Genomic DNA, 24,840 nt, shown 5'->3' with positions numbered 1-24,840 from the left:
AGCTGACGAGTTAATATTTAATTGAAGGCAAAACAAGTACATTTTACACCACGTGATTTCTTTTGAAAGCTTTTTCTACGCAGTTTGTAGCATCTGAATTCTTTGTGATCTTTCTCAGTCTGCTCTGTAGACGTGTCGTTTTGTGCTCCCTGCTCTCTCTCACCATGGCGGACAAAACCCCAAAAAACGAAGGCCTGCAACTGAAGAGGCAGATTGGATTGATTGGTGGTGTCGCAATAGTTTCTGGAACCATGATTGGATCCGGTATCTTCATGTCCCCACAGTATGTCCTGGCGTATGTGGGAAGTCCTGGGGCCAGCATGTTAATCTGGTTTTTTTCAGGTGTTGTGGCTTTGCTTGCAGCTCTCTCCTACACTGAGCTTGGGACCATTATTCCTGAATCTGGTGGGGAATTTACTTACATCCTGAGGATCTATGGTTCATTCCCAGCCTTCTTTGCGGCAATCACTTTCATCCTGCTTTTGAAACCTTCCAGCATTGCAGCAATGTCAATGACCATTGCACAGTATGTCATGGCTCCCTTTTACCCAGGCTGCCCACCTCCTCAGCTGGCTGTGAAATGCTTTGCAGCTTTTAGTATTCTGGTAGTTGCCATTACCAACATCCTGAATGTCCGATTTGCTCTGAGAGTGCAGGTGATCTTCTTGGTGGCCAAAGTGTTTTCACTCACTTTCATTGTAATTGGAGGGCTAGTGGAAGTGATACAGAGCAGCACTGTCATCGAGGAAAATTTTAACATTGAGAATGCTTTTCAAGGAACTCAGTTTTCTTTGAACACTCTGGGAAAGGCTTTACTTCAAGGCCTCTGGTCTTACGCTGGCTGGAGCAACTTGAATTATGTGACTGAGGAGCTGAACAAACCAGAGGTGAGGCTGAAAGGGTCTGAAGTGACCTGAAATAGTAGCATTTATTCATGCTAAATTTTTCAAATACAGCTTAAAACCTGTCCAGAATGATTTGATTCTTTACTGTAAAAGATGCCTATATGCTGCTATATTTTCTTCCTTAACTCTGAATTTGTATTTCAGGTAATTTATTGACTTTGTCCTAACACAGGATGTCTATAACACTCTGTAAATCAGTGCAGTTAGCTTGTTAATGTTTGACACCATGCAGCCCCACGCACACGGCGGTAACGGAGATTTGCCGCGTTAATGCAGTTATGGCATTAACGTCATTTTAACGAGATTAACGCTGACAGCACCAATAATAATATGACTGTTTAAATAGGAATTTAATATTTTTAAAGACTTGGTAAATTCTTTAAAAATACCTCAACTTATGTGTAGTGTTCTGTTGCAGAGTGTAGCAACTCTGATCAAACACCAAGCTAAACCTCTGTCAATGAATACACGAGTCCGAGTAGAGTTGACTTTTTACTCAGAATCTTCATTTGACAAGCGGTAAAAACTGTAGTTGAAAAGAAATACAGAATAGAAAAAATGATCGTTTACATAAATATTGCATCACGAAATAACTCAAAATGTGACCTTACACCTTCGTGTTAGCTTTAGCAACAGTAATGATCATCAAAACTGCCTTTTTTAACATGTACAAATCAACCTCCATGAATCACAAACAAAATATAATTTTTAACAAATACCGCTATTTATGCCTTTTTAACATCTTCATCATGAAATATATACACTTACGGCGTTGCCTGAACAATGTTCCCAAGTGGATGGCTGTGGATAAGCCTCAGAGCAAGACCGCATGTCCCTCTCCCTCTTAGAGCAACCAGGAAGAGGAATTAAACAGGAAATGAGGTTATTAGCAAGTTCACCTTCAAAATTAAACCTTCTTAACATTTTTAACTCTTTTTACTGTTCTTTTTAACTTAAATACATACAAAAGAATTATTTTAAAGCAAACATTAAAGATAAATAACATAAATGCCTTTGAGGCATCACACTCCCCGCCTGGCCTATGTGAGGCCACTATGAACTTGAATGAGTCCAAACAACAGTCCTTAAATCAGTCCTTAGGCAGAAGAAGAACTACTTCTGCAACTGGCCTAAGGAAGGTTCTTGTGTCACCTTGGTCGGTCGTTTTTACTTCAACCTTTCTCACATGTCCATCCTTCCCAGGAAAGGTTGCTGTGACTATGGCCATGGGCCAGTAGTTGCGGATGGTCTGCTTGTCCCTGAGGAGGACCAGATCCCCAACTTGAAGGTTTCTGCGTGTCACTGTCCATTTTTGTCTTTGTTGTAAGGTTGGTAAGTATTCTTTGCTCCAACGGGCCCAAAACTGGTTCGCGAGTGCTTGAACTTGCCTCCATTGTTTTGTGAAGAGGTCCTTCTCTGTGAAATCTCCTGGAGGAGGTGGAACTCCTGATTTCTGTGTGAGGAGCATGGCTGGTGAAAGAATGAAAGGTTGGTGTGGGTCTGTAGACACAGGTAGGAGTGGACGTGCATTGATGATGGCTGTAATTTCTGCCATTAGCGTTGACAGCACTTCATGGGTCAGGCGACTCTTTTGCTGCAAGAGCATTGAATCAAAGATTCTCCTGGCAACACCAATCATCCAAATTCAAATTCAAATTCAAATTTTATTTGTCACGTACACAGTCATACACAGTATGATATGTAGTGAAATGCTTGGACAACTGCTCGTGACCTAAAGAAAACAAAAAAGGAAAAGGCTATGAATAAGATAGGAAATAAATATGAAAAATTAAAAAGGGTAAATTTAACTAGGAAGGAATAAAATATAAATTAAGGTTAAAAATGAAATAACTGTACGACACAAATTAGAATGAAGGGTAAATTTAACTGGGAGAATAAGATAAAATATATAAATTAAAGTTGAAAATAAAATAACTGTACAACAAAATACACAATATAGAACTATCTTGGGAACTATCATCCGTTCCCATGAGCCTCCCATGTGGGAAGCATGTGGAGGTCTGAAGTTCCAGCTACATCCTTGCTTGCTGAGGTACCCCTGTACAGTATTATCCATCTCCAACTCCTTGCTAGCTCCAATGAAGTTGGTCCCACAATCAGACTGAAGTCCTTTTGCAGGGCCTCTGAGAGCGAAGAACCGCCTGAGAGCATTTATACAGCTAGATGTGTCCATAGACTCAATCAGCTCAATGTGGACGGCCCTTGAACTCAAACAACTAAACATCATGGCCCACCGTTTGCTCTCTGCCTGCCCTCCTCTGGTGCGTCTGGTTACAACAGACCAAGGTCCAAAGACGTCAAGCCCCACGTATGTGAAGGGAGGGCAAACCTTGAGACGTTCCGGCAGTAAGTCAGCCATACGTTGTTCTTCCGGTCTCCCACGCAGCTTCCGGCAGATTACGCATTTGTGTAGGACTGAATTGATTAGTCGCTTCCCACCCAAAATCCACAGTCCAGCTGCCCTTACTGCACCTTCTGTGAGATGTCGACCCTGATGTCTCACCTGCTCATGGTGATGTCGTACGAGCAGTAAGGAAACGTAGCTGTCCTTGGGTAGGATTACTGGGTTCTTTTCTTCACACGTTAGTTGAGAATGTTTCAGTCTGCCTCCAACGCAGATGAGACTACTCTCCAAAGTTGGACTGAGTTTATGCAACGGGCTGTTTGTGGGCACCACTTTGTTTGCTTGGAGGGCTGACAGTTCCTTGGCAAAGGCTGGCATTTGTGCTGCTTGCAGAATGACATGTTTTACTTGAGCTATTTCATCCACAGTACGAGGTAAGCGACATGTGTGCCATCCTGTACACCTGCTGTTTTGGTTTGAATGTTTGTAAGATCTTGCCACATGGATAAGGAAAGCCACTGCTTGCAGTAGAGGTAAAGGTGGAGAAACGGCGAAAGCGATCAGGGGTAAGTACAGGTTCCTTCAGATGAGTAGTGTAGGTGCGTACCTGTGGTCGAATCTCTGAGTCATTTCCCGGGTCGATGAGCTCAAACGTCTCACTGGTTTGTGTTGTTTCTGCAGATAACTGATGCAGGAATGAAGGTCCGGTGAACCAAGAACTCTGTGTCAGATGGGATGCAGGCAAAGATCTGGATGCATGGTCCGCAGGGTTTGGTTCCGTGCACACATAATGCCATTGTTCTGGTCTGGTAGATCGTCGGATACGTTGGACTCTGTTATGGACATATGTGTAGAAGCGTTTTGTCGTGTTACAAATGTACCCGAGTACCACCTTACTGTCCGTGTAGAACCTGACAGCATCCAATTTCAGATCCAGCTCCTCCCGGATGAGATCCGCCATTTCTACTGCAAGGACAGCAGCGCAGAGTTCGAGCCTCGGGATTGTTGGTTCAGACTGGGGTGCTAATTTGGCTTTGCCCATAATAAATCCTACTTCCACTTTTCCATCCTCCTGGATGGCTCTCAAGTAAGCGATAGCCCCAATGGCCATAGTTGAGGCATCTGAGAATACAAACAACTCTGTGCGCACAGCTTTGGTGAGCGAGGTTGATGTGTATGCACGTGGCACATGAAGCTCCTTTAGGACTCGAAGAGAATCTCTCCAGGTTTCCCATTTCTTCAGCTTGTCTTCTGGGAGAGGTGCATCCCAGTCAGTCAGTTCCGAACTAAGTTCCCTAAGAAGAGCTCGTCCCTGGATTGTGACGGGTGCCAGCATACCCATTGGATCAAAAACACTATTGACGGTAGAGAGGACTCCACGTCGGGTGAAAGGTTTGATAATAGTTGATGCAGAGAATGTGAATGTGTCTTTTCTGATCTCCCAAAGCAAACCCAGGCTGCGCTGCATGGATGCTGTCTCTCCGCTCAAATCCAGATCCTTGATGAGCGGGACACAATCTTCTGGCGGGAAAGCTCCAGTGACTGCTGGACTGTTCGACACAAACTTGTGCAAGCGGAGGTTTGATTCAGCAAGTGAAGCCTGAGTCCGTTGGAGAAGGTTGATTGCTTCTGCTTCAGATGGGAGAGACACCAAGCCATCATCCACGTAAAAGTGCCTTTCCACAAATTTCACTGTGTCGGCACCGTACTTCTGGGCACCTTCAGCAATGGCTCTTCGCAGACCATAGATGGCCACAGCCGGAGATGGTGAGTTGCCAAAGACATGAACCCTCATGCGATAGTCAATAACTGCCTTGGTGAGGTCGTTGTCCTCATACCACAAAAACCAGAGGAAGTTGCGGTGCCTTTCATGGACCAAAAAGCAGTGAAACATTTGTTGGATGTCGGCGAGGATAGCTACTCTCTCCCTTCAAAAGCGTAGAAGGACACCCAAGAGAGAATTGTTGAGGTCGGGACCAGTCAGAAGCACGTCATTGAGGGAGACCCCGCAGTACTGAGCGCTGGAATCAAAAACCACCCTGATTTGGTTGGGCTTTTGTAGGTGGTATACCCCGAATGATGGAAGAAACCAGCACTCTTCATCTTCCCTCAAGGGTGGTGCCACCTCTGCGCGACCGTTGGCAATGATCTTCTCCATGAATGCCACATATTGCTTCTGCATCTCGGGTTTCTTCCTGAATTGGCGTTGCAAGGATTCAAACCTCTTAACCGCATGCTCTTTATTATTTGGCAAACGTTGCCGTGGTTCTTTGAACGGCAATGGAGCAACCCAACTACCAGTGTCATCTCTGTAGACATTTGTATCCATGATCTCTAGGAAGAGGATGTCTTCTATTGATGGGGCAGGTTTGTTATCATGTTCAGATTGGTTAAACACTGTGTGTCCTAGCATCCTCTCTGGCATTTTGTTAGACTTGTTGAAGCTTGGCTGTGTTTCTTTGACCTGCATGAAACTTGCACAGGGCTGAAATATGGAATGGCGACCGCTGTCTAGCACATGGGTCTTGAATGTGTCAACTGTTGGCTTATGCACATTAACTAGGCACACCTCCCCTATCACCACCCAGCCTAGATCGAGACGTTGTGCAAAGGGAGCATTGTGTGGCCCGTTAATTTGCTGCCTGACCTTGTGTGCTCTAAGCACGTCTCTCCCGAGCAGCAGGAGTATCTCTGCTTCTGGGTCTAGATCAGGGATGTGTTTGGCTATATGGTGGAGATGAGGATGATGCAAAACTGCACCTGGTGTTGGGATTTCAGCTCGATTGTTAGGGATTTCAGGGCACTCAAGGAGTGGTGGAAGAGGTATGAGAACGTTGCCGTTCAACGACTCTATCTGGAATCCTTCTGCCTTCCTGCCATACGTTTCGATGACGCTGGAGCATGTTCTGAGATGGTATAAGAGTGGTTTGTTCTCCACACCAAACGGCTCAAAGAACTCTGGCCTGGCTAATGAGCGATTGCTCTGGTCGTCCAGAATTACATAAGCTTTAATGGCTTTGTGTTTTGAATGTTTGGGGTAGACCTTTGCAAGGCAGATCTTAGAGCAAGAACGACCCCACTGGCCGGGGCCACAAACCTCTGTGCAGCTGGTTCTAACATCAGTTACATTAGAGTCATCTTCTCCCTCCCCGCCGTTCTCTTGTGGTGGTGGAGGAGCCTTGGTGAGTTGAGGTTGTGGGCCAGGGTGCATAGCTGCATCATGATAGATGCTTTCACACTCTAAGCATTTCACGGAAGATTTGCAGTCTTTGGCAACATGTGAAGTTGAAGAACAACACTTGAAGCATATTCCTTTCTGTTTTAGAAAGGCCTTCCTGTCATCGATGGACTTGTTTCTGAATGTCCTGCATTTTTTAAGTGGGTGAGGTTTATTGTGCAATGCGCAGTTCTTGTTAGGGTCGTTGTTGATTGTAGAGACATCTGTTTTGTGAACTGCGATAGACTTGTTGGTGTTAAAGCTCTTCATAGGTAATCTTTCTGATTTTGTGGGGTTTGCGCCGTTGCTTTGACGAATAAAGCTGGGGTCATTTCGCTTCTTTGCCTCATGACAGACAAAGTTACAAAAGTAACTAAAGGGAGGGAAGCAGCTGTTATTCTCTTCTTTGTACCACGACCCAGATGACACCCACTTCTCCTGGAGCCCATATGGGAGCTTGTCTACTATGGGTCCAATACCTCTGGAGGTGTCTAGATATGACAGCCCAGTGAGGTATCCATCCTCCTTGGCGCCTTGTATCTCCATAAGCAAATCCCCAAGTTCACGTAATCTGATGTGATCTTTGGCTGCAATTTTTGGAAAACTGTCAAGTCTCTGAAACAGTGACTGCTCGATCATCTCAGGAGCACCATAGCAGTCATTCAGCCTCTCCCATGTCTTGCGCAGAGCCAAACCAGCATTATTCACATGCACTGAGTGTATGCATCTTATTTGCTGTCCAGACTCTTTTCCTAACCATTTGGTCATGAGGTCTAATTCTTGTGTTTCTGTAAGTTGAACCTCAGCCACAGCATTAGTGAATGAGGACCGCCATGCACGGAAATTCTCTGGCTTATCATCAAATTGGTACAGTCCTGACGTAACGAGATCACGTCGCGCCAAATATTGTGCCAGAGGGTCAGGTGGTTGTGACACGCTCACTGGACGCATATGCCGGGGTGTTTGTGATTGAGCACCTATATACGTGCGACGTCGGTCTTCAATTCAGCTCTGGTCAGTTTAGACAGGTTTGTTGTGGGTGGATACGTCCCATTATCCACTTCAGGCTTGGGCTTGCTATTGCTATGTTGGAATTCCGCTAAGCTTACAGGTGGATGCCATGTTCTGAAACTGTCTTGTGATTCTGCACGGTCTACAGATTTAACAGGTGGGACAGATACTGGTGCGAAGGTAGACTGATTCTGATCATTTTGAGAGCAAACATATTCACTAGTACGGTGCAATCTAAGCCTGTCTTCTGACTCAGATTTCACATTTTCTACATTTCCATGCATTTCTGCTACATCTTCTAACACCTGTGCTTCAGCGATGGCTGCGTCTGCTTCACGATTTAATGTTAGCACTTCCAGCTCTGTATCAATTCTAGCGGCTTCCAACTGATTTTGAGCTTCTCTAGTTTTCCTTTCTGCTTCTCTAGCAGCCTTTTCCAATTTTAATTTAGCCTCCTGGCTAGCATATGATGCTCGTACCTTAGCAGCTTCTGCTTTAGCTCTGGCGCGAGCCGCACTTGCAGATGATGCTGATGTCACGTTGCTCCTGGTATTTGATACCGATGACTTGTTGCTTGCTGCCATCACGAACACGTAGGACCATCGAGTGCCGCCTTTTCACTGTAGTGTTCTGTTGCAGAGTGTAGCAACTCTGATCAAACACCAAGCTAAACCTCTGTCAATGAATACACGAGTCCGAGTAGAGTTGACTTTTTACTCAGAATCTTCATTTGACAAGCGGTGAAAACTGTAGTTGAAAAGAAATACAGAATAGAAAAAATGATCGTTTACATAAATATTGCATCACGAAATAACTCAAAATGTGACCTTACACCTTCGTGTTAGCTTTAGCAACAGTAATGATCATCAAAACTGCCTTTCTTAACATGTACAAATCAACCTCCATGAATCACAAACAAAATATAATTTTTAACAAATACCGCTATTTATGCCTTTTTAACACCTTCATCATGAAATATATACACTTACAGCGTTGCCTGAACAATGTTCCCAAGTGGATGGCTGTGGATAAGCCTCAGAGCAAGACCGCATGTCCCTCTCCCTCTTAGAGCAACCAGGAAGAGGAATTAAACAGGAAATGAAGCAATACAGGTAAACCACCAGGAAGTGAGGTTATTAGCAAGTTCACCTTCAAAATTAAAGCTTCTTAACATTTTTAACTCTTTTTACTGTTCTTTTTAACTTAAATACATACAAAAGAATTATTTTAAAGCAAACATTAAAGATAAATAACATAAATGCCTTTGAGGCATCACATTATGACAAACTTAATTTATCCTTATCTTAAATGGTTAAAACTTCAGTGTGATTGTTCTTATTGTTCATGCCAGTTCATAATAATTAACCCATTTCCACTGACTGCATTTTGCAACTTGGTGCTTGGTGTTCTTTTCTATTATTTTAGATTCGAGTCCTATTTAATTAAAAGTAGAGTTCAACTTTGGAGAGCATTTTTAACTAAATGGTTTAGCAAAGCATTAAAGAAAGTAAATATTCAACTTAGTTTTATGTTATTCTGTTGGACTGCTTAAACTGGCACAAGGGAGAACCAGGTCAAGTCATGGCTTTCCTCTGATAACATTGTTATGCAGATACTCTGTCCATTTCTTCACTCAGATCCAGACACAAGTATACATAATATGAACAAACACCAGAGAAAGAATTGAGGACACCAGAAGAATCAACTTGGCTTGCGGGGACATTTCCAGTAGACTAGAAATATTCAAAACAGTCTCTATTTTGAATTTTTCGTTTCTCCAACTGTGTTTTATAGAGCAGAACCTAAAATAAATCATTGTTAACGTGAAACCTAAGAAAAAACCAACTCTGGACAAGCAGACATTCTTAAAATCTGCTTAAAAGTAGCCTCATTTCGTAGCTGTATAATTAAGTGTGCTCCGCCTCTTATGTAACAAACAACGCTTCAGGTGTTCTTGTCCGCTGCTTCTAGGAAGACAAAAACTTTCTGAACATGGGAGATGATACACATGGACTCAATCTGCAGAGGGAAGTGGGGATCATAGTAGCAGTTTCCTTCATTGGTGGAACCATGATTGGATCTGGGATCTTCATTTCTCCCCAGTACGTCCTTTCCACTATTGGGAGCTGTTGCGAAATCAGTTTGACCCCGGTTCTTTTATTCGTCGAGGCATCCAGAGACGGCACCGGAACTCAGTAGTTATTTCACAAAATCTTTATTCATCTTTATTCATCTTCATTTAAGCATGCACTTCTAGAAGGGAAGACGAGGCCGGTGTGTCCCTCTGCAAAATCTTCACCCCTTTGTTAGTTACAGCCCCCCCCCCCCCCCCAGCTTCATTATATGGTCCTGCTGTGGACTGATAGCCATGCTGGGGGGTCTGTGCTATGCTGAGCTGGGCACTATCATACCAGAGTCTGGAGCTGAGTACATTTACATACTGCGGACTGCAGGGAAAGTGGTGGCCTTCATGTTCGTCTTCAGCTTCATCATGGTCATGAGGCCGGCTAGTGGCACAGGAGTCGCTCTCATCTTTGCTGAATATGCTGTGGCCCCCTTTTACAGCGGCTGCACTCCTTCACAGATGGCAGTGAAGTTCGTGGCTGCTGTATCAATCTTGGTGCTGGCTATAATCAAATGTCTGAGCATCCGCTTGGCCACAGGCATCCAGGTGGTCACCATGGCAGTGAAGGTGGTGGCCCTGGTGGTGATCATCCTGGGAGGCATTGTGATGCTTTTCCAGGGCCGCACTGAGAACTTTGAGGACTCATTTGAGGGAACCAATGCAGGGGTCAGCTCCATTGGCATTGCTTTCTATCAGGGCTTGTGGTCGTATGATGGCTGGAACACTTTAAATTGTTTAACCGAGGAGGTGAAACATCCAGAAGTGAGATTTTCAATATTTACTATTAGTAGTTTATAGAAAGTCAAAATAAAGATGAAGCATGCCAACACTGTGCGTCTCCACTCATGATTGTGCATTTTTTTTATCTTCTTACAGATTTAGATGAGTAGGCCAGGACAAACTGTAGTAACCTGAGAACTGATATTGGTTTAGGATATAATAATCCAAACCAACTGGTGGCTCATTGGTGCAGTGGTTAGCACTTTTTCCACAGGTAGAAAACTGAAGAGTTAATATTTAATTGAAGGCAAAACAAGTACATTTTACACCACGTGATTTCTTTTGAAAGCTTTTTCTACGCAGTTTGTAGCATCTGAATTCTTTGTGATCTTTCTCAGTCTGCTCTGTAGACGTGTCGTTTTGTGCTCCCTGCTCTCTCTCACCATGGCGGACAAAACCCCAAAAAACGAAGGCCTGCAACTGAAGAGGCAGATTGGATTGATTGGTGGTGTCGCAATAGTTTCTGGAACCATGATTGGATCTGGTATCTTCATGTCCCCACAGTATGTCCTGGCGTATGTGGGAAGTCCTGGGGCCAGCATGTTAATCTGGTTTTTTTCAGGTGTTGTGGCTTTGCTTGCAGCTCTCTCCTACACTGAGCTTGGGACCATTATTCCTGAATCCGGTGGGGAATTTACTTACATCCTGAGGATCTATGGTTCATTCCCAGCCTTCTTTGCGGCAATCACTTTCATCCTGCTTTTGAAACCTTCCAGCATTGCAGCAAAATCAATGACCATTGCACAGTATGTCATGGCTCCCTTTTACCCAGGCTGCCCACCTCCTCAGCTGGCTGTGAAATGCTTTGCAGCTTTTAGTATTCTGGTAGTTGCCATTACCAACATCCTGAATGTCCGATTTGCTCTGAGAGTGCAGGTGATCTTCTTGGTGGCCAAAGTGTTTTCACTCACTTTCATTGTAATTGGAGGGCTAGTGGAAGTGATACAGAGCAGCACTGTCATCGAGGAAAATTTTAACATTGAGAATGCTTTTCAAGGAACTCAGTTTTCTTTGAACACTCTGGGAAAGGCTTTACTTCAAGGCCTCTGGTCTTACGGTGGCTGGAGCAACTTGAATTATGTGACTGAGGAGCTGAACAAACCAGAGGTGAGGCTGAAAGGGTCTGAAGTGACCTGAAATAGTAGCATTTATTCATGCTAAATTTTTCAAATACAGCTTAAAACCTGTCCAGAATGATTTGATTCTTTACTGTAAAAGATGCCTATATGCTGCTATATTTTCTTCCTTAACTCTGAATTTGTATTTCAGGTAATTTATTGACTTTGTCCTAACACAGGATGTCTATAACACTCTGTAAATCAGTGCAGTTAGCTTGTTAATGTTTGACACCATGCAGCCCCACGCACACGGCGGTAACGGAGATTTGCCGCGTTAATGCAGTTATGGCATTAACGTCATTTTAACGAGATTAACGCTGACAGCACCAATAATAATATGACTGTTTAAATAGGAATTTAATATTTTTAAAGACTTGGTGAATTCTTTAAAAATACCTCAACTTATGACAAACTTAATTTATCCTTATCTTAAATGATTAAAACTTCAGTGTGATTGTCCTTATTGTTCATGCCAGTCCATAATAAGTAACCCATTTCCACTGACTGCATTTTGCAACTTGGTGCTTGGTGTTTTTTTCTATTATTTTAGACTCGAGTCCTATTTAATTAAAAGTAGAGTTCAACTTTGGAGAACTAAATGGTTTAGCAAAGCATTAAAGAAAGTAAATATCCAACTTAGTTTTATGTTATTCTGTTGGACTGCTTAAACTGGCACAAGGGAGAACCAGGTCAAGTCATGTCTTTCCTCTGATAACATTGTTATGCAGATACTCTGTCCATTTCTTCTTTCTGTGTTACTTTCTTCACTGAGATGAGGCCCTGTCTAATCTTTTACTGAAAGTACAGGGGTTCTTTTTAATCTTCATGTAGGTCACGTAGATCCAGACACAAGTATACATAATATGAACAAACACCAGAGAAAGAATTGAGGACACCAGAAGAATCAACTTGGCTTGCAGGGACATTTCCAGGAGACTGGAAATATTCAAAATAGTCTCTATTTTGAATTTTTCATTTCCATTTTTAATTTTTCATTTCTCCAACTGTGTTTTATAGAGCAGAACCTAAAATAACTCATTGTTAATGTGAAACCTAAGAAAAAACCAACTCTGGACAAGCAGACTAAATTCTAAATTTTTTAAAATACAGCTTATAATCTTTGATAAAGATTCTGCTGGGAAATATGATTGTTTTCTTGCTGCTATCCTGAGAAAAATGACCACTTACCTTTTCCCCCCCTAAACTCTGAATTTGTGTTTCAGGTAATTCATTGACTTTGTACCAACATATACCCCTACAATGCTTAAATCAGTGTTTAAAGTGTCTGAGGTGACTAAAGAGGTACACGAGTTGGCATTGTTAGGATTGTTGTAATTGCAGTTCCAGCTGCATGAAACTTGGTGCTTGGTGTTGCTTGGGGAGCATTTCCCCCCACGGTTTGGCAAAGTATTAAAAAAGTAAATATTCAATGAGGCTTTGTTTTGTCATGAGAGACTGCTTTGTTAATATGTGTAATCAAGGTTTAGCCAAACTTTACAACCATGTCATGTCATGACATTTTATTTCATGTCATATCTTTTTTTTGTACAGGTGAATCTTCCTCGGGCGGTGCTGATAGCCATTTCTCTTGTGACTACTTTGTACCTGCTGGTGAATGTGAGCTATCTGGCAGTAATGACGCCTAAAGAGCTCGTGTCCTCAAGCGCGGTAGCAGTTACCTGGGGGTAAGACAACACCTGTTCTCAACCTGATAAGATCTTTTTTTTTTTTTTTTATTACTTCTCCCATAGAACAGGAAGCAAACCTGAAGAAATCCTCTTCTCTGTACAATCATTTGATATGTGCATTAAAATTACTGATGGTCAAACAAATGGGGCTTTTGTAAGTTGAAAATACAGACTGTATTTAAAGATGGATGTTGCAATCCTGTCTCCATTTTGAATCCTCTGTATTAGCATTTTAGCTCCCTGCCATGTTGATACCAGAGATTAAATCATCCAGTGGGATTAATAGGTGATTAATAGGCAATTTAAATCTGCCCACTGTGCAAGTAATTATGAAACTTATCTTACACAGTTGATGTGATTTCTCGCAAGACTCATCAATCCACTGTAAGGAAAATTACTTAAGAGTCGCCTCCAAACACTTCAAACATAGAAGGAATGGCAGCAAAGAGCATCACTACAGTTAGGTGCTCACTTCTGGTGTCACACAAATACCAAGAGATATTGGACCCCTTCTCTTCACCGTCTCTATGTTCCTCCTTGGTCAGATCATCCACCGCCATGGTCTCTGCTTCCATTCCTATGCTGATGATACACAACTTTATCTCTGTACTAAACCCTCTACCCTGCTCCCCCACGATCACTTCTCAACCGTCTGCATGAAATAGAAATATGGATGTCAATTAACCTACTCAAGCTCAACAGTAATAACGCAGAGGTCTTGGTTGAGGCCCCTAAAGCCCTACTCCAGAAGACTGGCCATCTACTTATTGATATAGACCAGGGGTAGGCAACTGCAGGCCTCGCGTGCCAGTTTCCTGCAGGTTTTAAATTTGTCCTTGACCCAGCACAACTGATTTAAATGGCTACATTACCTCCTAAACATGTCTTGAAGTTCTCCAGAGGCCTGGTAATCAACTAATCATTTGATTCAGGTGTGCTGACCCAGGGTGAGATCTAAAACCTGCAGGACACAGGCACGCGAGGCCTGGAGTTGCCTACCCCTGATATAGATGGTTTCCTCATCTGGCCTTCCTTCAACGTTTGCAATCTGGGTGTCATTTTGGAACTCTCTCCCATATGAACTTCTCAACAACCCGTCACTGGAGTCCTTCAAGAAACTTCTCAAAATTCACCTCTTCAATAAAACCTTCGATCTCTAAGCCTTTTTTATTTATTCTGTTTTGTAAAGCATCCTTGGGTTTCTTGAAAGGCGCTTTACAAGTCTAATGTATTATCATCATTATTATTATTATTATTGTTATATAGGCAGAAGGGGCCTCAGAACAGATGTTTGTAGTGTTAAACCTGGTCACACCAGCAAAGGCCCCATTCAACACCTTTCAAGACAAATATTACATTGAGGTGACATCACATCCTGTCCAAAAGGTTTATTCCTAAATATGTCCACAGAAGATGTTTTTGATTTAATTTGTTAAATTACTGAAATGTATATAGAAAAGGGTTGATTGATATGCACTACAAGATTTTTTATAATACAAACGGTTTTCATGCAGGAATAAGGTGCTGGGCAGCTGGGGCTGGGTCATGTCTGTGGCCGCAGCCTTGTCAGCTTTCGGTTCTCTAAACGGGACGTTCTTCAGCGGCGGCCGTGTGTGCTTTGTTGCTGCCCGGGAAGGACACATGGTAACAGTCTCTCTGTCTTATAAGAACACACACACCTGTTTAAAATAAAGCTACGTACAGATTTTTACACAGACCAGTGGTGGTTTTGCAGCCAGATATTCTGTCCATGGCCCACGTCCACAGACTGACTCCATCTCCGGCGCTGATCTTCACCACAATAATCTCTCTGGTGGTGCTGATTCCTGGAGACTTTCAGAGTATCGTCAACTACTTCAGGTGAAGGCTGACTCTGTTTCTGCTCCATTTCTACTTTGTTTGGGTTTTTTTTTTTTTTTAGCACACATTGCTTTTTTTGTTTGTCTTTAATTTCTCTTCCTCTGCCGTTTTCAGTTTTAGTGCCTGGTTTTTCTATGCCATTGTCCTGTCTGGGCTCATCTATCTCAAAATCAAGAAGAAGGACCTCCCAAGGTCGTACAAGGTTAGTGTCATCATTGTTTTCACATTACATGACAATAACATCTTGTCCTCACGCCTGGTTATTCCTCTCCCCACAGGTTCCCATTGTAATTCCTATACTGGTCCTCATTGCAGCGATATTCCTCGTGCTGGCACCCATCATAGACAATCCTCAGATTGAGTACCTCTACGTGGCTTTATTTATCTCAAGTGGCATTGTAGTCTACATACCCTTCATCCATTACAAGCTCTGCCCAAGAGTGCTGGACAAGTTAACAGTGTTCTTGCAGCTCTTCTTAGAGGTCGCCCCTGCAGACAAAAACCTGTAATTTCTACTGAACACACATGGATAACATGCAGATAACTGAAAGCTACCAATAAAATAAGCCTTTTTCCATGAATTATCCTTGCATGTTAAATTACATCTGATAATGCAGTGTTGCTGTTTTATTTAAAGGTGCATTTAAAGTGTTTTACTTGCATTTTTAAATTGATGTTATTGTAAATTCACAACTTTCATTTAAGCTCATTGTAAAAGATCGTTTGCAAGATGTTTAAGTTCAAAATTCATTAAGATTTACAGGGGGACACAAATCCATATTTGTCATTGAAAAACATTGATTATCTTTTTTTAATACAATAAACACTAAAACACGCTATAATTCAGCATTGCAGGGGACCTTACAGCTCTGCCATTTACTGCATGTCAGTCATACCTTGCTGTCACTTTATAATCAACAAAAAAATAAAGTATTTCAAACATATCAGCGAACTTAGTGCTCCTGACATTTCCTGATTTCTTGCAATATTCAGATTCTGTTTGTATTCGTCTGTACTCGCTACAAGTTTGCGTGAATAAGCATCACAAAAGCATCTGAATGGAGCAGATCTTCATGAAGTAGATGTGCTTTTTGGGTCTGAGAACACTCGTACAGATGTGTGAATTAAAAAGAAAATAAAAAGTTTATTAAATATTTTTCACCAAATTGCTAAAACAAGACATTGTCAATTTATAGTGCAACTTTCACGAGACAGGACATAAATCAGGGGAAAGCAAGGAAAAGAGAGCGTGTATGAATATGCTGTTTATTCATATTTAGACCACTTTTGGATTGGCGTTCAGAGAAGTTTGGCAGTTTGTGTAAAAGCCACATTCTCAAAATTAAGACTGGAAATTTTCTTCAGCTCTAATTTTCAGATACTTAATAAATTTCATGTTGACAGTTTGGAAAAATCACTTTCTTCCTCAAAGCTTAAATTATTTAATACCATTAAGATCCAACAAAAAAAAAGCTTTTCCAAACAAAACAAAATTTAAAGTCTTTTTTACGCGTTCTTTATGTGTGTGAAAGTCTTTTAATGACAATCTGACTGATCCATCACTCTACTCCAGTTTTCTTCTCTGTGCCATTAGCAGCAGTTGACCTGTTTTCGCCACTCTGCTCGCCTGTCTCGCCTTTGCCCCCCAGTGGTGACTGGTGGTACAGCTTGTAAAGCCTCTCTGCATACTGGTCTGCATCCTCCACCCCCTCACAGCACCTTATCCAGGACTGAGGGACGGTCTCGATGCCGTAGTGGGCCCCCGCGATGGCCCCAGCCATGCAGGCTATGGTATCAGTGTCCCCTCCCAGCGCCAGGCTGTACGCTATCGTCCTCTCCACGCCGCCGTAGCTCTCTGGGAGACATTCCCGGGGTTGCAGGCAGTGGAGCACACAGAAAATTGCAGTGGGGACGGAGTGAAGAGCTGCAATGCCATTACCTGGTAAAAGTCACAAAGAGAGGGGCGTGTTTTTGTGGTGGCAGTCAAGAGAAACAGGAAATGTCATGTAAAAAAGGAAGTGGATCGGGGCCTTATTGCACATGTGGCTTGCTCCCTAACCCCCATTAATACTTCCTCATATACTAAAAGATAAATAAGATGGGGAAATTTACTTAGAATAAATCAGGAGAAATATATCTAAAATTTTAAAAATATATAGTAATGGTGGGGTTTTTTTTTTTATCATGTTCTTTGTCTTTACAGTGTTTATTTGATGATGGCTTATTCAACCAAGTTGGTAATAACCCCTCTGTATTAAATTTTGCTCCCCCTCTGATATTCAGCTCCCAACACAGTCTCACTGTGGGCGTGGCAGATGGCAGTAATAGTCAGAGTGGTGGTTTTGAATGACTGATTCTGTAACAGGGGCACGGTGGTATGAACAAAACTGGGCAGGCTTCATGAATCTAAATGTAATTTTGCATGTACACTTCCTAAAAAAACCCAGATCCAGATTCAGATTGACTCTTAAAGTCACCTCTAATTTTAGATCAAACCCAAAATCTGTCAATAAACCTTTCTTATGGAATTCTTTAAATAAACATTTCCGTAATCCTGAAAACAAACAAACTCGATCACATACCCCTCCTCATCAGCGATAAATAATCATACTGACCCAGTTCAGAGATGACTTCCTCTATGCTAACTTTGCTCCTGTCCATCAGGTCTCTGATTCGGTGGAGACGTTCACAGAATGGCTTCTCTGCTTCTTTTAAACTGCAAAAGCATACATTAAAAATATATACATCTCACACAGCATGAAAAGGGATGTTTCAACCTTTAAAAACACATTTTGAAAGACATAAATCCTTCCTACGGTTGTTTTTTCTGACTCAGAATTAGCCTTTTGATGTGAAAGTTTAATTTAAAAAGTAATTGAGTCTGAGTTACCTTGTATGACAAAGACTTGTAAGATAAATGTCTATTATGCTTCAGGGAATAAAACCTCAAATAAAAAACATAAGTTACAGAAAAACTACAATGTTTTCCTTTGGAGGAAAAACCCTGTTCGCTTTCGCTGCCTCTGACCAGTCTACTCACATTCTTGCATCATTGCGTGCAGTCTCATCACCTTCCACTTCCTCCATCTCTTTAATTAGCCTGCTGATGAACTGGTGAGGCAAGTCCAGTGCCCCCTGCAGAGACAGGTGCACAGCTAACGCTTGCAGCACCGCCCCATTATAACCCAGCGAGCAGGAGTGCGTCAGCATGGCGCCCAGATGGGCAAACTGCAGAGAAAAAGAGCAAATTTAAAGATGTTGTTTCTATCCGATCCATTGGAGAGAGAAAACTCAACATTCAAAAGACCCCTGCTCACCCTTTTAACATCAGACAAGTCCGGAAAGGCCAGGGCAAAGGGAGCTGCTCTCATGGCCCCTCCATTTCCAAAGGAGCCCCGACCGTTAAACTGGTCCCTCGCTGGCTGATACACGTCATTTAACTGGGGGGATGAGAGCTTCTTCAACACCTGGATCACTCCAGCACCATAACCACGATGTGGGGATGCACTGTACTCCTTTGCAAACCTAAAAATGGTGAGTCACCGAGGTAGGAACCATCATCAGCTTACCCAAAGAGCCTTTGGATCCATATTTAACTCCTTAAATCCTTTTCCTTATTTTCTATCATATATACACACTGCTCCAAATGTGGAGCCTCACATTAAACATGTGCAAAGTTTCCAAAAATTAATTTGTTGCAATACAAATAACGCCTGTGAGACTATTTTTCTACTCTTGGCTGTGTACACAGAAGACCCACCCTTCTGCTGTTTAAACCTTTTGTTTACAACAGGGGTAGGGAACTCCAGGCCTCGAGAGCCGGTGTCCTACAGGTTTTAGATGCATCCTTGATCCAACACAGCTGATTTAAATAGCTAAATTACCTCCTCAACATTTCTCAAAGTTCTCCAGAGGCCTGGTAATCAACTAATCATTGGATTCAGGTGTGTTGACCCAGGGTGAGATCTAAAACCTGCAGGATACCAGGTGTCGAGGCCTGGCGTTGCCTACCCCTGGTTTACAAGGAACAACCAATCAGAGGAAAGTTGGCTTAATGCAGGAGAAGATGATGGTGAAGTGATTTTAGGCTTATTTTAGATAAAGATGATGATGATTCCTCTACCTGCGAGCCATGTCGTGCTCATCAAAGCCAGTCCTGGTGAGTAGAGACTGAGCCACACAGCGTGCCATGGCTGTGTCATCACTGTATTCAAGGATACCTAAAACACAAAAACATAAATACACACATTTTAACAAATAATAACAGTAATTCCGCACTGGAAATAAATAGCTAACACCAATTTAATCATCCTGAAATTGTAATCACTTTATCGCCTAATCTAGTGGACTGGCTGGAATCCTTAGCCAACAAAGACACCAATATAATTTGCGGATAATAAAATGAACATATCTACAGATGGTGATTGTTTACACAGGAAAAATTAATAGTTTAATTTACTCATTTACCCTGTTACTCATATAAGATTTAAATGAACTATAACCAAGCATATTTATAGAAATACAGTGTGGATGTATTTTTGCTACTTTCTCAAAGAATCCTGACTACAACAAAAAAACTGAGGAGAATACCTTAATGCAAAACATGGTCTCATCTCACTTCCTTCCCTAAAGAGACAATCAACAGCCTAAACAGGAATCACAAGGCCCAATCAGTGGGGCTTTACACAGCATTTGTTCTGAGATCTGATGAGATGAGCAGAGACGTCGATGGACTCAGCACTCTTCGCTGAGCCCGTTAATCAAGTAGTAAAGATTTTTGTGCCTGTAAACAGATGATGAGAAAAAGTAATAGCCCCAGTTTCTGCAGGATAAATAATCCAGTGGACATCATGATCCTGATTATCTAATATTACTGGATCATAATTATAGATTCATTAATGTGTATATCACTTGTTGCTGGAAATATAGATTATTTAATTACTTAAAGTCATGTCTGCCAACATTAAGGCCTTTTTCTGAAGGGAGCTGGGGTATTTAAAGTGTTCTTTTCCAATCTAACCGCAGCATATTCATCTGAATGTTACACGGTATAACATTGAAGTTTTTTTTTTAAGTAACTATTTAGCCGCCGAGCCGCTACCCCCATGGCCTACTCTGGTTGACCCGCCCCATCGAAATGCACCAAAGAGACATGGATGAAACAAATCCAGGATGATTTGAAGGCCCTTCGACTTGACCTCGAGCAGGCAAGAACCATCGCCTTAGATCGAAAAGCGTGGAAGATAATCGTTGGTCAAGCAAGAGAACCTGTGGCACCTACATACAGCAGCATTCTGGTTGCGCGGCAGACCACCGCCACTGGTCGCCCGCTAAGGACAAGAAGATTTAGCCGGCACAATTTACACCCTGTAATTTTTTTTTATTATTATTTTTGTAGTTTGTTTGTTCCCAGCTCATCCCAGCCAGTCCAGATCTGATTTTTGTGAAAATTGTTATAATTAAGCTATGCATTATTGGTTTCAGAAGCTTGAGGAATATCTCAAAGTCTCATTCTTCACCTTATCTTCACAGTAATGACAGATGAAATGGTGAAGCAGCAGATAGGATAGCAAGCTAATTCAATTGACAGTTAACCACCTATCTGTCTGCACAAAGATTAGGTTCCATGTCTAAAAAGAGACACCTTAACCCATTCTTAACCCTGCACTCTATTTAACAGCCACCAGGGGCAATACCTGGAGTTTCCAAAAGACTTCTTATTCTATAGAAGGTTGCGGGAAATGGCTCTTGCTTCTGGTGGTACCTTATGCATATTTTACGGTATTGGGTATGCGAGTTTCCATACAGATTTCTACATGGACAGCTTCCCCAAACATGCCCTCATGCAGTCCTCCAAAATTCCAACTGCACATTGGTAGACACAGATGACCTATTTATCAGTTGAATGCTGATTGGTTGACAAGTTAGCCAGAATAGGTTGGATTTATTTTATGAACCATAATCATACAGGAAACATGGTAAAACAATGTAAGAGCAAATGTGTCTTATAGAGCAACTTTCATTTCGGGGGGCTAGTGCCTCCCCATCCCCCCCTTGGAGAGACCCCTGCCGGTTTCAGACGTGATCTTTTTTTCCCTTTCTTTCTTTCTTTAGTAGTTTCAAACCATTTTGATCCCTTTAAGCTACTCTGCATGCCAGCTTTGCTTCACGGTGCAGTGGGCTTGTTATGAAACCACCTCCTCCTCTCACTGACTTGTTCCTTTAGTTTCGTCGTCCAGGCTGCTGAGGTGCTGCAGCACACTCTCCATGGGAACCTCCTCCGCCCCTTCAAACTCTCCTCCGATACAGTCTCCTAGCACACCCGCGACCAGCGCTCCCCTGAAGCGGGACAAAGACGCGGGACCTCCCGCGGCTGCCGCCGCTCTCACCGCCGTGACTGCCATTCATCCGACGGGGAAAATGACTTCAGCCTGCTCGTTTCTCCGCTGACCCTACTCCCAGACAGCTGGCGAGCGGATCCAAAGCAATCCACAACAACAACAAACGTCGACCTGAAGCTCTCTCTGCACGGCTTCCGGAAAACGTTCAGATCACCATTTGACCCCCGGTGAAAGTTCGCACATAGAAGTGCAGCCAAGCAGAGAAGACCTCCATTAAACGACAGCATTGAGCCTGATCTAGTTCACATATTTCTATGCAATGTATACCGAAACTGCTATAATAAATGCGCATGAACTTTATACAATATTTTTCTTAATCGGCATCAGGTTTATTGACCAAGCATGTGTTCACAAAGAATTGGTCCGTGTCTTTTTGCTCGCAATTTACTTCACAGAAGAGACACCTGACACTACCGACAACAGCCACGTGAGCGAGACATTAACAATAGTAGAACTGGCCTTTTAAAAATACAGAAATTAACAACAGTGAAAATCATAATCAAATCAAAATTTTAAATAAAACTTCTAGATACTTATTGGAGCTTACCAGGACATAAAAGCTAGATCTAATTATTAAAATGCTTTCAAAGTTTACAGGCTTTGCCATGAGTTATAGCTACAGAAAACAACATTTTCTCTGCTCACTTTTCTTTTTCATTTAATTTATTACAGTTATTTTATTTATTAGTTTTCCTGATAAATATCGCTTTAAAAATGCATTTGTATAATAAGATTGCATCAGTAGGCTCAGGCAACATACTGAACAGCACAGGAGCACCACTGAGAATTGTCTAATCACCTTTTCCCTTCACCTACTACACCTCAGACTCAAGGTACAGATCAGACTTGTGCCACCTACAGAGATTTCTGGACAGCTCTGCTGTTGTTGGCTGTATCACTGATGGAGGTTGAAATCTAGAAGTACACATAGACAAAACGATTAGGAAAGTTCTGGTTTAGTTCTGAGAGTGGTACCTGAGATGCATAGCTGGACTGGCCATCGGGCATTTGCCCGGTGGGCCGCTGGCGATTTTTTGGATTTTTTTTTTTTTTTTTTTAGGAAGGGTATATATAATGAAAGGTGTTGGATTGGCCAATTGGTCATGATCGACTCTGGGCTGGACCAATTACAGCCGAGGAGGCCGGATGCACCCTCTCCCTTGTTTAGCAATCACGTGATTTTCGCGCATTGCATGCCGGGAACTCGTGGCAAAACAATCCAAGTACCGCATCAAATGCAAGCATTTGCAGCACCGCAAAACGTTCATTCTCCGGTTCCAATGCCTTCTTGTTTTTTCTTTGACGCACAAAAAGGAATGTACAAAAACAAAAGGAGAACAATGCGGTCCGTACAAAGACAGACTCGACGAAAGGACAAAGAAAAGATACGAGGAAAAAATCAAAGGAGTGAAAGGGTTAGACCCTTACGAGCACACAGAGTGGACAAAAGACGTTAGCATGCTGCCCAACTTTCACCACGCTCATATTTATAATTATACGGTTCTTGGAGTGAGTGCATACACTCATGAAGTTTAGTAACTTCAGGTCACTGCAACAAGCCCAGGTACAGTTTACCGACGGATGGGTACAGGACCTTGAAATGCACCGTGTAGAACGAAAGACCATCGTACGAACAAAGGTAAGTTTACCAGTCTCACAAATCGTCTCATAGATACACATTCGTTAACGTTTATTAGCATAACCTTTGAGCTCAACGGTAATTAATTAGTAGTGGAAATAATTTCTGGTAGCATTACAGAAATGTAGCAGTGACAATAATATTGTATGTTGTAATTGTACTGGACAGTGATACAAAACAACTGTTTTATCCTGTGAATAAAAGTCAATGTACCATGGTAATAACAGAAGCGAAACGCAATATTGTGTCAGGACAATTCACTATTTATGCACAATAAACACAATAAACAAAGGAGCATAGCGCAACAATTTCTGTTCAGACTTGCTTGTAACCTATATCACCAATTATGTTAAGAAAAATGACGTATTAACTACTACAAAACTCTGACCTTTGTGGGAATGCTTGGAGCAGACTAACATGTGAGCTGGAGTGTTCTGAGACGTTATATTTGGTATATCCAGACCATCCGTCGGCTCTTACTTCGGAAACATGGCTTAAAAATTTTATCTTCAACGACTTAATCCGATAAAAAAAAACGATCTCTTTACCCGTCGGCTTCCCGTGGCTGTCATGCGACCGGCTATTGCAGTTAATAATACAACAGCTTCTTGCCATTTTTTGGGTTTCTTTTTATTGCTGTGTAACTGAGTTCAATTGAAAGCCTGCGTGCGCTAGTACCTCTTGCCACAAGTTCCCAGAATCCTTTGCGGTTTTACCCCTGAATGACGTCACATTTTCAATCTTTATCCTGGTGGGCCGGTCTCTAGTCAAAATGCCCGGGCCGATTTTTTGTCCCAGTCCAGCCTTGCTGAGATGGTAGAGGTGTCTGAGCGGAGGATGCTGAAGAATCTCCTCAGCATCACGAACAATTCACTCTAGCCCATGAGATCTTTTCTACTTGTGGCTATTAGACTGTACAACTCCACATCCACACTTTAAAATATCACACTCCTACACAATCTCAGCTGTTCTTTACCAGATGGAAGGACCGTTATTATTTTTACTGCAGTAAATATATATATTTACATATATATTTTGCGCAAACACACTAATACTTACGGTAGGGTCGTACATTTAAATAGCACGACCCTGTCGGACAGGAGACGCAACCTCTGAAAGGATGAACTGCAGAGGGCAACTTTAAGGAGAGAACTGTTATAGTAAGGTGTGCACCTCCAGATAAGCCTCGGTGCTCCTTTGGGGACTGACTGTCCAAGTCTGTGGAGAATTATCTGAGTGATTTCACGCCATTCCTCCACAGATATCTCCTTATTTTTGGTGTTTTGATGATGGTGGTCGAAAGGGCTTTCTAACAAAATCTCTTATTAATGTAAAACTGGGTTGACAGCTGGAGACTGAAGGCCGTGGCACATCATTCACATCATGTTTATGTAATCCTGGGAGTGATTCTCCATTAATAATAGGTGATCAATCAAAACAGCTCTGCGCTGATTTGCACTGTAAGGATCAGGTTCTTTAATTTATCACCCACCTGACAGTATACTGACACATGCACATAAATATCCACTGTGTTACCAAACTGGGGGAAAGGAATATGGAGGATGCGTAGGAATGATGAAACAAACGCTTGTCATTTATCTTCAGTAAGAAATGCAGCATTTCATAGTCACTTACAAACAGGGTTTACCGTAATCACCACAAAATAGCAGCAATACAAAAATTGGCCATGGAGACTGCTTTTTTAAAAAGCAAGTGTTTGATGTGTGAGTT

The 24,840-nt window shown here is 42.2% G+C and overlaps 2 protein-coding genes and 2 pseudogenes across 3 annotated transcripts in view; 3 read left to right on the top strand and 1 right to left on the bottom strand.

The window, feature by feature from the left end:
- Nucleotides 1-15,578, top strand: part of LOC146611957 (b(0,+)-type amino acid transporter 1-like) — a 29,610-nt gene extending 14,032 nt beyond the window's left edge. Inside the window, exons 1-6 of one of the 2 annotated variants that reach the window (XM_085343030.1) lie at nucleotides 10,692-11,510; nucleotides 13,073-13,206; nucleotides 14,724-14,853; nucleotides 14,945-15,069; nucleotides 15,184-15,271; nucleotides 15,348-15,578. In XM_085343030.1, the coding sequence (XP_085199156.1) occupies nucleotides 10,788-11,510; nucleotides 13,073-13,206; nucleotides 14,724-14,853; nucleotides 14,945-15,069; nucleotides 15,184-15,271; nucleotides 15,348-15,578 (1,431 nt within the window). In that variant the 5' untranslated portion in view covers nucleotides 10,692-10,787. Of the gene's footprint in view, nucleotides 1-10,691; nucleotides 11,511-13,072; nucleotides 13,207-14,723; nucleotides 14,854-14,944; nucleotides 15,070-15,183; nucleotides 15,272-15,347 lie in introns of those variants that run through there. The other variant, XM_085343028.1, reaches the window with a different exon arrangement.
- On the top strand, nucleotides 69-917 carry LOC146611959 (b(0,+)-type amino acid transporter 1 pseudogene; annotated as a pseudogene).
- On the top strand, nucleotides 9,491-10,505 carry LOC146611958 (b(0,+)-type amino acid transporter 1 pseudogene; annotated as a pseudogene).
- Nucleotides 15,579-16,584: 1,006 nt separating the features above from the next.
- adprs (ADP-ribosylserine hydrolase) lies at nucleotides 16,585-21,612 on the bottom strand. Its single transcript, XM_085343038.1, has 6 exons — nucleotides 21,284-21,612; nucleotides 19,193-19,289; nucleotides 18,387-18,594; nucleotides 18,110-18,297; nucleotides 17,685-17,785; nucleotides 16,585-17,008 (listed from the first exon to the last, which is right to left on the bottom strand). The coding sequence occupies exons 1-6, from the start codon at nucleotides 21,471-21,473 to the stop codon at nucleotides 16,629-16,631; spliced, it is 1,164 nt and encodes a 387-aa protein (XP_085199164.1). The 5' UTR covers nucleotides 21,474-21,612; the 3' UTR covers nucleotides 16,585-16,628.
- Between the last annotated feature and the right edge of the window lie 3,228 nt (nucleotides 21,613-24,840).

This window comes from Diplotaxodon limnothrissa, linkage group LG19 (genome assembly GCF_057381915.1).
Source record: "Diplotaxodon limnothrissa isolate DT_005_m linkage group LG19, D_limnothrissa_male_GT1.1, whole genome shotgun sequence".
NCBI lineage: Eukaryota > Metazoa > Chordata > Actinopteri > Cichliformes > Cichlidae > Diplotaxodon > Diplotaxodon limnothrissa.
The sequence above is the reverse complement of the archived record's forward strand: the minus strand, read 5'-3'. Positions and strand labels throughout refer to the sequence as shown.